Below are 12,049 nucleotides of genomic sequence, written 5' to 3' on the forward strand. Positions count from 1 at the left end.
CGAGTCTTCTGGTATGACAACAGGAGCTGGTGACCTACAGCACCTGCTGTAGCCAACTTACAGTTGCTACATTTTGTGAAGGAAGTGGGGTTGGTCAATAGCTTTGGAAAGCTGGAGCAAGCGACTTTGTTTCAACAGAAACCCCCTGGCTATAATGGTAAGACAAAAGCAGGCTGGTTTGATAAAGTACTTTATTGTTTGGAGGTAATGTGAAACTGTTTTCAGCTAGAGGCCTAATTGATATTTACCTAAAGGGTCTTTTCGGATACAATATTTTTTGGTTTTAAATCAGCTAAATGTTATTTGGTTTTCCACAGCTTTTAAGGAGCAAAACTTCACTGAATCCCAATAGAGAACATCACACAGTTGTCAATTAAAGAAAGCTTAACAGCAATACAGAGCAGCATCTTAACAGCCAGTTCCTGCTGTCAAAAAACATCCCCCTCCTTTGTCTGCTCCTGAGTGCATACTCCCTGTGCAAAATGCAGGCACTTACTGGCCCTACTACAAGTCCACTGCAGGAGCCCTACCAGCAGCGAACAAGCAGCGAACGGCCTTGTGAGCTCCAGCTCCAGTGAAATGTCAAGCCCTGTCTCAAGGCTGCCCACAACTCTTCTTGTCTTGGAAAATTTAAGTTTTTTTAAAGGCAATTCTTTGCCTTAACTTCCCTGGTTTGAACAAGTTTTGCTTCTCACCTACATCATAAAGGCATTATATACGTTCTTAAAAATCAGGTGGAAAGCACTGACTGTTTACTGAAATTTCTCCATAATAGAAAATTAGCAAATCAGTGCTTCATATAAACTTTCGCTACATGGAGTGCAATACTTTCCCTAGAAAGTAGAAGTTTACACTGAACTGAGTCACCTGGAGTGGTTCACTGAACACAAACATCCCATTTTTAACACAGTAGAGGAATTTTCTCTCCAAGTACTCACAAAGTTACTCAAATATAAAAGACCAAATTTTATTTTTTTAAGAGAGAAGTAAGAGAAATTTAAGGCCAAAGTACCAGCAAGGAAGACTAGGATATGAAAGTAGACAAGAAATTTTTAATAAATTTGCAGAGGCATTGGCAAGGTTATATCTCTATGGATTAGCTAAACCTGTAAAGCTGTTCCCAGGAGAAGATACTAGAGAAAATAGACATTTATACAAAATTATAAAATGCTTGTTACATGAATTATTGCTTTACAAGGGATGTAAACATCCTTTTTCTATGACAGTACCATTTAGGTCTCTCAAAAATGTCTAAGGTTTGTTAAAATGGAAATTGAATTATGCAAAAATTCCAATATAAACTTTCTACAAAAAAGAGTCCATCCCATTCCTGAGTGTGCTAAAGCTATAAAACATGAGCGCTGAGCAGGCAGCAGTTTTCACAGTAAGAGGTTTAAGGACATTTTCTTTCTACACATTGCTTCCCTCCTTCTTCGTATTCTTGTTTAGAAATCCACATCTGTTGAAAAGTACCCTACAAAAAAAAAAAACAAAACAAAACACACAACAAAAATATAAATCAGAAAACAAATGAAGGTTAAGTGAAACATGATTGGCTTTTCCTAGGAGGAAAAACAAGCAAGTCTCTACATTAAATGAGGTAAGAGAACTTAACCTGCTAACCGTCCTTCCATTTGAGTTTCATATTGCTAGCGATTAAAGACATAAAGTTACAGTACTGAAAGACGACTTCAGTCTCCCTTTCCTTTTCCTCACAAACCATTTCAGTAGCCACTTCCATGGTGTACTATATGCACGTCATTTCTAGATATTGTATTTCAGGCCTGCACCTTGGCGTTACCAATAGAAGAACGGGACAAGTCATTTTTTAATTGGAAATGCTCACATTGTCTTGATGTTTAAATAGATTCTCTTCACTTTATACAAGGACAGACAAGATTACGATTGCTATGGTAACATTAACTCAGCAATGCACACTAAGGCAGAATTAGATTTTTGGGTGACGGTGTTGATTAGCGCAGCAACCTAGCAACACAGGTTTACTAACCAAAGACGCCAAAATCGATCCACCAATCCACGAGCTGAACCTCCGCTCCACTGTTGTGTTGTTTGCTATCAACTTCAGGCGCATGCTCTGAAGAGAAAAGGTGGTAAGATGAAAGAACAATCAGACAAATTGTAGGCTGGTGACCTCTGGGGACAAGGGAAGGACAGCACAAGGAATTTGGTGTATAAAACAACATGCAGGTGAAAGGTCAATTTTATTAAACCTGCAATAATGCTCATCTGTCCTGCACTTAGAATTCAAGAACAGCCACACTGGAACAGAACATGCGGATATTATCTCATCTCCCAACAGGTACCAGCAGCAAATGCTTAAGGCTAGAAGTGGGGCAGGTAGAGAGCAATAATACTCACAGCATATATTGTCATCTCTAACACTGGGCTACGTAAAATGCTCTCTGGGACTAAGATGTCTCACCTGGTTGAAATTAATTAATTAATCAGGTCCCTTTTGGACCCATTCATTTCTTTTGCTTTCACAATGCCTTGTAGCAATAAAATCTTTGAATTTCAGTGGGTTTCTCCTCAGCTATTGTAAGCAGCAGTGAATAACTACCTCACAGTTTCTCAGAAGATTCATGATTTCAGAGTTGCTACAAGTAGAACATTTTCTCTCAAGTATGAATATTCAAGAAATAATAAGCTATAAGTACTCTCAATAATACAGGTGTAAGGTAGTAATACTTTCTTTGACAACCAGTGATTAAAAAAACATACCAGGACATCAAATCACCAGGTTTTATGTATGAGTAGGTTGAATTGTCTGTAGAATCCAGGAAGAACAATTCCCAGGACAAAGTGACAAGACCTCAGGCAGAATGACTGAATGTGCGTAAAGTTAGTCAGCAACACTCCAAAAGAGAGGCCATCAAGGGAAACAGTGACTGTTGCTTAAGGGACAGTTAAAGAACTTAGAGTCACAATCTGAAAGCAGGAATGGAGAAGTAAAACATTCAGAAAGCAGTTATATCTGCTATAATTCATTCCATATAAGAACCTTTCAAGACTTCATTCTTTCCTTTAGAGCATGAGATTTCTTACCCCACAGAATTTTCTTCAGCTGTTAGTTTCCTAACGAAGTCACAGCTATGATACGTTTGTGTATTTATGTGGCAGAAAAACAAAATGGTAAGTAACTCAAGGCAATAATTTAAAGAGCTTTTTTACCGGTGGAGTTTTCTGAGACAGCTCTCTGTTCAATCTGTCTGTGAAACTCTGTATCAGAGTGTTTCCTCCTGCTACAATCACGCTGCCATAAAGGCCCTAAAGACAGAATAAACAACCTACTATATCAATGCTGAAATCATTCTGAAAACAACTGTTTCACAGAATAGAGAGGAATGGCACGAGTGCACATAATCAACAGCAATAATACATCACTTAATGCCAACAATGTTACTCCTACCATTGCAATTAATTTTTTAATCACTTGAAAAATATTTCAAGACAACTTAATATAAACTACACAAGTAAAACTGAAGCTATATGATTAACTATTCTACATGATTTCACAGAGTATATTCTGCTACAGAACCCTACACATATCTCTTGTATCTGAATTGTTGGTTTCCTTACAGCTGGACGTTCCAACCACAAAGGAAAACCCCACAGCACTGCAACAGTTTTCCATCTCACTAATGCTGCAGCCGGTAGACACAAGTCATGGTGTGGCGTACTCAGCCAGCCTGACATGCTACTCAAGACGAAAAATGTTTGAAGTTGCTCCCATGCCACCTACATCAAATCTGAATATTTTCAAACTGGCACACGTGGAACTTAGAACATAGTTGTAAAAAAAGAAAGTTTTCCTTTAAAACCTCTTTTCTTCTTTTCACTTTCTACAAAAGTTCCCTATGATTGGTTACGCCTAGAAAGTCTATCTGCCATGCCAAAAAAACAGTAGACTCAATGTTATGAACAGCAAATGCTCATCTGAAGCCAATCCAATGTACATTATGCAGTGCCAGCCATAAAATCTGGACATAAGCTATTTAAATATAGGGAGAAACACAGTGTAGAAGTAAAAAAATTCTAATTTAGCGTTTTGTAACACAAACCAGTAATTATACGTATTTCTATATCTAATACTTAAGGAATACAAATATCTTATACTTAAGGAATTTTTCTAATGCATTTATCCTTATCCTAGGAAATGCACATTTCTTCATCAGTGTTCTAGTCCCAAAAAAAATGTATCAGCACAAAAATATCTATGCCTTAAAATAATCCATGTCTGACTAATGCTTACCGGCCTGATGTCAATATCACACATTCCAACACTTGTTGTGACAACGTGGCTCACACCCAACATCGTGTTACCAGATAAACCCTAGAATAAAAATTGGTAATCTACATAGCATCACTTCAAAAGAGCAAGGCATACAGAAGCCCTGAACAAGTTGAATCTATAAATATTACTAGAGGGGGAGCTAAGCCTTTTCTAGGGAAGGAAAAAAAAAAATATTGTATTTTCCCATTCAGTTCACCACCACCCATTTTGAACTATATTTTGTCCACCACTAGCCCAACCCTACAACACTACAGGCAAATTGCATTCCCAAGAGAACCACACAGTGTAAATACACATACAAATCACATAACTAAGAACATTATACAAAGGGAAGCCATGTGATAACTCAGTATTCAAAGCCTTTCAACTACTACATATCATACGTGGTTTACCTTTACATTAGAAGGGTCAAACAATCCCTCAGGAATTTTTAGACGCTCAGCACCAAAGTCACAGTTATAGCCGTTGGGGAACTCATAATGAACTGTTGGCATCTGTGCTGCTACCCTAGAGCATTCGTTAGGAACCAACATATTAAAGTGCAATGTAAACAGAGTGTTAAGATATCTCAGTAGCATTAAACAGCAAGGTTTCAACTGTAATATTGTGATTGTTATGACTTAGACTTTTGATATTAATTCCAAGATGCACAAGATCATAATAAAACACTGTCACCTGGATGTACACTGTATTTCTACTTCCAGATATAAACAGACTTTATCAAAAAACTTCCGTAATAAAATCCAACCAACAGCAATAACAGACTAAGCACCCCATGCACAAGAAGGAAAACACAGTGACGTACTGTTCATCATAGGTTGAGTCTGACACTTGGAGGACAGAAGCCTGGAAGTCCTGAATGACACACTACGGAGTTAAGAATAATACAGTTATAAGAATTTCAGTCTTCAATTTAATAGAATTTATAGAATTGAAACTGATTTTTTAAAAACGTTCTACTACTTCAAGAGGAAAGCTTGATACGCTTGCAAACAAAACTTCTTTATTGGGCACCTGGAGGAGTTTGAGAGTGGGAGAAATGACATACTTACATTACACATGTAGTTGTGCCAAGACCTAGTGACCTGGGGTAACTTCTCTTTTCTCTTCCAATTTGCCGGCGACCCCTCACGAACTGCTTCCTGAGAGTGTAGGAAACATGATCATCAATTAAATATTTAAGCCTCTCCCCAGTCAAAAGTAACTAAATAAAGTTACTTTCCCACCTTTGAAGCAATCATATATGGAGGAATTATCTCTATGTTCATTTCCTGAAATAGTTCCCGGCACTGCATAGTAATAAAGTCTCCCGCAAGTGGTGATTTTACAATACCTACAAGACAAAGAGAACCAAAAAAATCCCACAAACCTGGAAAGCACTGAAAGAATGAACAAACTCTCCAAACAAAGTGTTTGTCACTGAACACCATTAGGGTTTTTTTTCCCCTTATTTAAGGGGATACAGAGATTTAAAAACAGTATCAAAACTGCAAAAGCAGAAAGAAACGTAACTCAACCTTGATACCACAATGCTGTTACTCATGAAAATGTTTACCTTGCTGAAGTACGTATCCATCATGCACTGGAATAGCAGTGGTGTGTGTTGCTCCACTATCCAAAATGAGACCTGTAGACCTGCCATTAGCAAAACTAGCCAAAATGATTAAGGAAAATATCATAATTTTCACTTTAGAAAAAAATGTTGCCAGACAATTGAGAACATAACCAAGAATGAGGACCCTGATGTGTTATTTCTTGGCTCCACAAAAGGATTTGCCATTTTCCAGCGCATATATTCTTTCCATGAAGTGCACAACCTCGTAGAGAGAACAGCCTTTAATTTCTGTGAACCAACTTCAGCTTTGGATGTACAAAGGTGAGACTTCACGTCAACACTATATAGCAAGCTCTAAGTACTTCCAAGCTCATTTACACTCTGAAGCTGAAAACATGTTATTAGTTCAAAATAATTATAAATATTCATCTCAAGGCTATGGGAATTTCAAGCTGCAATTACTGCACTTTGTAATCAGGACAACTCCATTCCAGGTCCGTAATATTCTTACCCATGGCATTACAACAGCAAGAAACGTTAAGAGGAGGGCAGGAAGACTATCACCTCCAAGGAAAACAGTCAGATTGGGAGAACTTCAAAACTGTGCTCTAAAGCTTCAAAGTTCAGAAACGGAATTTGTTTAGTTCTTCTTTAGACATTTACAGAAAAGTTAATTTGAAAGAAGTTAGATGTGCTGTTATACCAGGAACTGCCTAGAATAGCTTTACCATAATTTCCGGGGACACAGACGGAAAAGCATTCTAAAGGATACGCTGTTAGAACAGCGGTTTTACACAAGAAAAAGGCAGGGATGTTGTAGTGTTCAAACATCAATTCCGTTAGCTTTTCACGCTTTGCTCTAGTATTCCACTAGAAGAAAAAATAAACCAAACCTCAAAAAGCAGCCAAAAGGAAGATGCATTTATCTTGAGGATCGTTAGAGCAGTTTCAAATCATATCAACATTCTATAGACAGATTCCTAGTAATTTACTTCTTTAGAAACTTCTCTATTCCAGTTATACTACAATACGTTCACGCTTACCTATCACAAGGAATTAAAAGCAATACACACTTCTACTGTTACAACAGAGGTTTCTTTACACTTCTACAGCTCTTCCAGGATCAGTTGTGCAAAGAACTCTCGAAAATAAGTAACATGCCCATTTTACAAGGGGAAAGATAAATGAAATAACCTGCCCAGTTGAAAGAAAAATAAATCCAGATTTTCCTGTTTCCAAGGTATCTTCCTACAGTTCTACTCCACTCGCTATTAAACCATTGCATATATCAAATATTCCATAGATTACTGAAAATGAAGTTTTTTCCAAGCAAATACGTTAAAGTCATATTAGTTCTGCTGGAGAATGTTAACAGGAACATCTGTTCAGACACCACTGAGCCCTCAAACATGAAAGAACCATTGCAAATTCATCCATACTCTACAAGCTAAAATTCAACACAAACAAATAATGAGAAAGAAAACCCTTTTCATAGGATTATTCTTAAAGAAAAGCAAAACCTTTTTATGGCATACCTTTTGTATTCTGACTTTAAGATCTGCCCTTCAAGTACTGAGCATTATTAAATGACAGAAACCTTGTTCACAAGTTTTCCCAGAAATTTGTATTACAGAATCACAGAATGACCCGAGTTGGAAGTGATCCACAAGGAACATCAACTCCAACTCCTACCTCTGCATAGAGCAACCCCAGTTCACCAGATAGAAGAGATCAGCTCCTCCTACATTAATCTTCTTCACCCAGCTTACAGGTCATTTATAGAAAGGAAGACAGAATAATTAAAACTTCTCCATTGGAAATATTATTCTCTGTCACATAATAGTCCTTGTAAGGCTGGATGAAGTGACAGGTTTTCAATGGCATTTTGTTAAGTGTAACATAACAAGACATCCAAATACCTTTTTGCTTTTATTCTAGGCAGTAAAGTGAGATTTATTCTTATTTTAGTTTTGTCTTCTTATCGATAAGTGAATAATGTTCGCACATTATAAGTATTTTCTAATACAACTGATACCAATTATCTCAAACTATATTTTTTAAAGACGTTTGTCTTAAACAGATTACCTTCCAGGATCTGGCAAAGTATTTTAAAATTGTTATTTCTGTAGCTAGGTTTTAACACTCATAACCAACAAGCCAATGTCAGACTTGTCCAAGACCAATGTCTGTAAAGTCAGCAAGAAGATACAGTTAAGACCTCTCAAAATGTAAGACTGCTTTTACTCACTGGTGCTTCAGACATAAGGACAGGATGCAAGCTTGCTTCAGATTTAATATGCATCTTGTAAGTGTGATCCAAAATTGCCTGGAAACTATCCCAGTCTTCAACTGTAACAACATTGAAGTGAGCAGATTAGTTACTTCTAATTTTTGTTCAATTTCATAAATTCACAAAGGTTTTCCAATACTGTTTTTGCATAGAGCTCTTTAGTCAAGGGCTACGCTCAGCGGACATACACCTCTGTATTCACAGTTCTCTTCCTCTTTAATGACCATGATCATAACACTTCAAGAATTATGCCTGAAGTCCACTAACACTGTAAACCAACTATATCTCATGCAATCTGTAGACTAGGTAACTGTTCTTACAGCTTCTGTTGCTATATATAGCATCTGTTTACAGGAAAGCTATGACTTTCTAAAGCCCAGTAATGCTATTTTAAAAACAGGTAGAAAAGAGAGCACCATACTCATTCCATTTTTTAAAGGTGAAATGGCTTCCATGTTTTCCCTCGGAACTCGCAGGGCATTGGTGTCTATATAGTAAGTTGGGCCCCCTTGTTTGCCTTTGTCACCATCAATCTCCATAAGGGTGCTGCCATTGTCCCGTTCTAGCACCACACCAATGGCTGTTGGAAAATCAACCTGTGAGGCAAGAGGTAAGCAGTGTATGAGAATTACTAATGGTTTGGGTGGTTTTATGCTCATAAATCCAGAGCTTCTCTTATGCAATATAGTCAGAACAAACCCCAGCATATTCTGAAACCTTGTAACTAACAAACAAGCTCTAAGGCACAAATTCATGTTGCATTTCCATTGAGCCGCACAGATTCTCACCTTTGGACAGTCTTCGCCTGCATAGCCTGCTCTCACTGTATACGAGCCAATGTCAAAAACAAGAGCCCCAACTTCATCTGAAAAGATTGTTAAGAAAGAAGTAGTGAAAGGTTATTACCCTTTGCTACAATCCTGACCTTTCCCTGCTGCCTGTTTCGTTTGCTTGGAAAAGAAGACCATCTTTAACAAGATAAGGAGAAACTTCTCTTTTCAGAACTCCAGTTATCAGAGAGCTATCAGAAGATTGCAGATAGGCTTTAACTGGAACATTGCAATACTTTCCTTTGGCATAAAGGGAATTCTAATAGAAGAGGGAACGGCCTCATGTTGCACCAGGGGAGGTTCAGATTAAATATCAAGAAAAATTTCTTCATTGAAAGGGTTATCAGGTACTGGAGTGGCTGGCTGCCCAGAGGGGTGGTTGACTACCTTGGAGATATTTAAAAGAAGGATAGATGAGGCATTCAGAGGTATGGGTTAGTAGTGGATATTTACGGCTGGACTCTATGATCTCAGAGGTCTTTTCCTACCAAACAATCCTGTGATAGTTCCATCTAGATTACAATAGGAAGCTTTCAAATCTGCTAAATTAATAGCCACATGCACACAGGTGAGCCCAGACCTCTCAGGTTTGATCAGAATTAGAAAGGTGGGCCAGAACACACAGATTGTGAGTGAAGGCTGCAGCCCTGCTGAGGCTCACCCAGTCTCCCGGGGAAGCACAGAAGGGTTTGGGTTGGAAGGGAACTCAAAGATCATCTAGTTCCAACATCCCTGCTATGGGCAGGGACACCTCCCACCAGATCAGGCTGCCAAAGGCCCCATCCAACCTGCCCTTGAACCCCTCCAGGGATGGGACAGCCACAGCTTCCCTGGGTAGCCCGTGCCAGTGTCTCACCACTCTCATAGTGAAGAAATTCTTCCTTATGTCTAGCCTAAATCTGCCCCTCTCCAGTTTATACCCGTTGCCCCTCGTCCTATCATTACAAGCTTTTGTAAACAGTCCCTCCCCAGCTCTCCTATAGCCCCTTCCTCTCACGAGGGGCACGAGCGGGGCCCGCAGCCGCCCCAAAGCCGGCGGGTCCGGGCGCGGACAGAGCGGCGCGGGGCGGGGCAGGCGCGCACGCGCTGCCTCACGGGACGGCGGCGCGCTCGGCGGCCGCGGGGCAGGGAAGAGAGCGCGGGCGAGCGAGGCCGCGCCGGACTCACCTCCCCCGTACACGCCGCCGCTCATGGCTGCCGTTGGACCCGAGCCGGCCTCGCTGTTTCCCCCCGGTCCCTTCTCTTCCACAACAATAGCGCCTCGGCCGCTGCTTCCGCCGGCGGCTCAACCCGACCTGTAGACCCCCGCCCTCCCGCCAATAGCGGCGCCGCTACCGCGCGCGCGCCCGCCCACTGCGCGCCGAACTGCCGCTCGGACGCTGCGGCCAATCGCGAGCGAAGATGGGCGGGGCTTAACAGTGGGAGGCCAATCGCGAGCGGAGATGGGCGGGGCTTCACCGTGGGAGGCCAATCGCGAGCGGAGAGGGCGGGGCCGAGCCGCAGACAGCCAATCGTGGTGGGTAAGGGGAGGGGCCTCGCCGAGGACGACCAATCGAGAGTGCCGGGGCGGGGCCGAGAGGCGGACAGCCAATCGCGAGGCGGGAGGTGAAGGGTGGGAGGGTGGGAGGGTGCGGAGCGGGGCTGCGGGTCGGCTGTCTGTGAGCCCCTCTCTGCTGCAGGCAGTACAGCTCCGGGCTCTTCCACTGAGAATAAAACCTGTTTAAAATACTCCTTGATATCCCACTAGCTGGCATCTAGTATTTTATAGTTTTATAGAGAGTTTAGAGCTTTCTACAAAGCTTTGGTGTTTTGTTTTTAAGTTGTGACTTAATTTTAAATTATACCTTGGTATTTCCATGGAATTTAATCAGTGAGGTAAGAAGAGAGATAAAATGTACATTTGGTATACCTGATAGTTTAGTCAGGAATTTTGTAAAGCTCTTATTACAAATATATTGTTACAAACTTCAGCAAACTTTATACCAGTGAAGCCCAGATGTGTGTGTTTGACTAGAGCTCCAGAGGTGCTGCTCCAGAGGTTAATGTTAGGACAGTGACCAACAGTACACCTTTAAGTCTCATCCCAAATCAAAACATAGTACAATGCAACAGAAAGGGATGGCCAGTTGGGTGGGGTTTTTTAAAGTACAATTATGAGAATATCAGGAGGTGATTGGACTTATAAACTCTTGTGAGTAAGGAACTTAATTTGACATAGTTTGATTCTCAGTTTCTTTAATGGGGAAACGTAAAGATTTTATCATACAATTAAGAAATTTAAGTTTTTACCTAAGTTATAGTACAACTACAAAGTACGTATGCTATCATTAGAAAGATACATATTGCTGTTTGCCTAACTATACCTCATAAAGCCAGTGTATGTCGATTTTGTACTATGAAATCTTTTAATGTGTTATCATGATTTCCAGTATGTGGCACTAATATCCAAGGTAGAGTTGTTTGAATAGGAGGAATTAATTGCAGGTGGGAAAAGCAGTTCAAAGAATTTGGAATTACAGTGCCAGGCATCTTCATTTAGCTCCTGCTTGTACTTTATTTTGTAGTAATGGTTCATTGTATTCATATGATAATTGACATTTTGAACCAGATCCTGCTCTTTGCACAAGAGCTGCTTGTGATTGATCTGCAAGCATTAAAAACTCACAGCATTCTGATGCTTTATTTTTCTCCAGTATTTCTTCAACACAGAAGAATTCCGGGTCATGTCATCAGAAAACGTGTGCCAGGGCGGAGAGGCTTGCGGCTGTGTGAGGCACGGGGAGAGGTCGTGCTGGTGCTTGACTCATCTTTACTGCTCCAGTGGCTGACCCCGATGGGTAGTAAGAACTGCAAGGTAGTGTGCACTGGAAATTATGCTGATTTCTAGAGCTCTCAGGATTTTGCAAGCATAGGGAAGTAAAGCCTAATCTGAGTAATCCTCAGGAAGTCTGGAGGATATGGGGAAAGAAATTTAGGCTGATAACTGTCTAGGTCTTACTTTTCTCTGCCTTGCAGTTGTATAGGCATTTACGTCAGTGGAAAGTGTGTAGAACATCATC

General features: G+C 40.4%; 1 protein-coding gene across 3 annotated transcripts; it reads right to left on the reverse strand.

Annotated features, from left to right (window-relative positions):
- Positions 1–951: 951 nt before the first annotated feature.
- On the reverse strand, positions 952–10,319 carry ACTL6A (actin like 6A). Of its 3 annotated transcripts, none has more exons than XM_054074195.1 (14): positions 10,158–10,319; positions 8,949–9,025; positions 8,582–8,756; positions 8,119–8,219; positions 6,643–6,740; positions 5,871–5,965; positions 5,542–5,648; positions 5,368–5,457; positions 5,121–5,182; positions 4,708–4,822; positions 4,274–4,354; positions 3,193–3,288; positions 2,009–2,095; positions 952–1,474 (listed from the first exon to the last, which is right to left on the reverse strand). In XM_054074195.1, exons 1-14 carry the CDS (start codon positions 10,180–10,182, stop codon positions 1,394–1,396), a joined length of 1,290 nt encoding a protein of 429 aa, XP_053930170.1. In that variant the 5' UTR covers positions 10,183–10,319; the 3' UTR covers positions 952–1,393. The 3 variants fall into 3 exon arrangements, with proteins under 3 accessions (XP_053930170.1, XP_053930171.1, XP_053930172.1); XM_054074196.1 differs by lacking the exon at positions 10,158–10,319 and adding an exon at positions 9,847–10,027; XM_054074197.1 differs by lacking the exon at positions 8,949–9,025 and having other exon boundaries at positions 10,158–10,297.
- Between the last annotated feature and the right edge of the window lie 1,730 nt (positions 10,320–12,049).

The sequence above is a fragment of the Cuculus canorus genome, chromosome 9 (assembly GCF_017976375.1).
Source record: "Cuculus canorus isolate bCucCan1 chromosome 9, bCucCan1.pri, whole genome shotgun sequence".
NCBI lineage: Eukaryota > Metazoa > Chordata > Aves > Cuculiformes > Cuculidae > Cuculus > Cuculus canorus.

What these genes read in the sequence shown, in the direction of transcription:
- ACTL6A (XM_054074195.1), bottom strand. Translation starts at nt 10,182, where the DNA reads ATGAGCGGCGGCGTGTACGGGGGAG. An exon ending in CATATATGATTGCTTCAAAG is followed by an intron (nt 5,458 to 5,541) that starts GTGGGAAAGTAA and finishes CTACACTCTCAG; the next exon opens with GAAGCAGTTCGTGAGGGGTC. An exon ending in GACTCAACCTATGATGAACA is followed by an intron (nt 4,823 to 5,120) that starts GTACGTCACTGT and finishes CGAATGCTCTAG; the next exon opens with GGTAGCAGCACAGATGCCAA.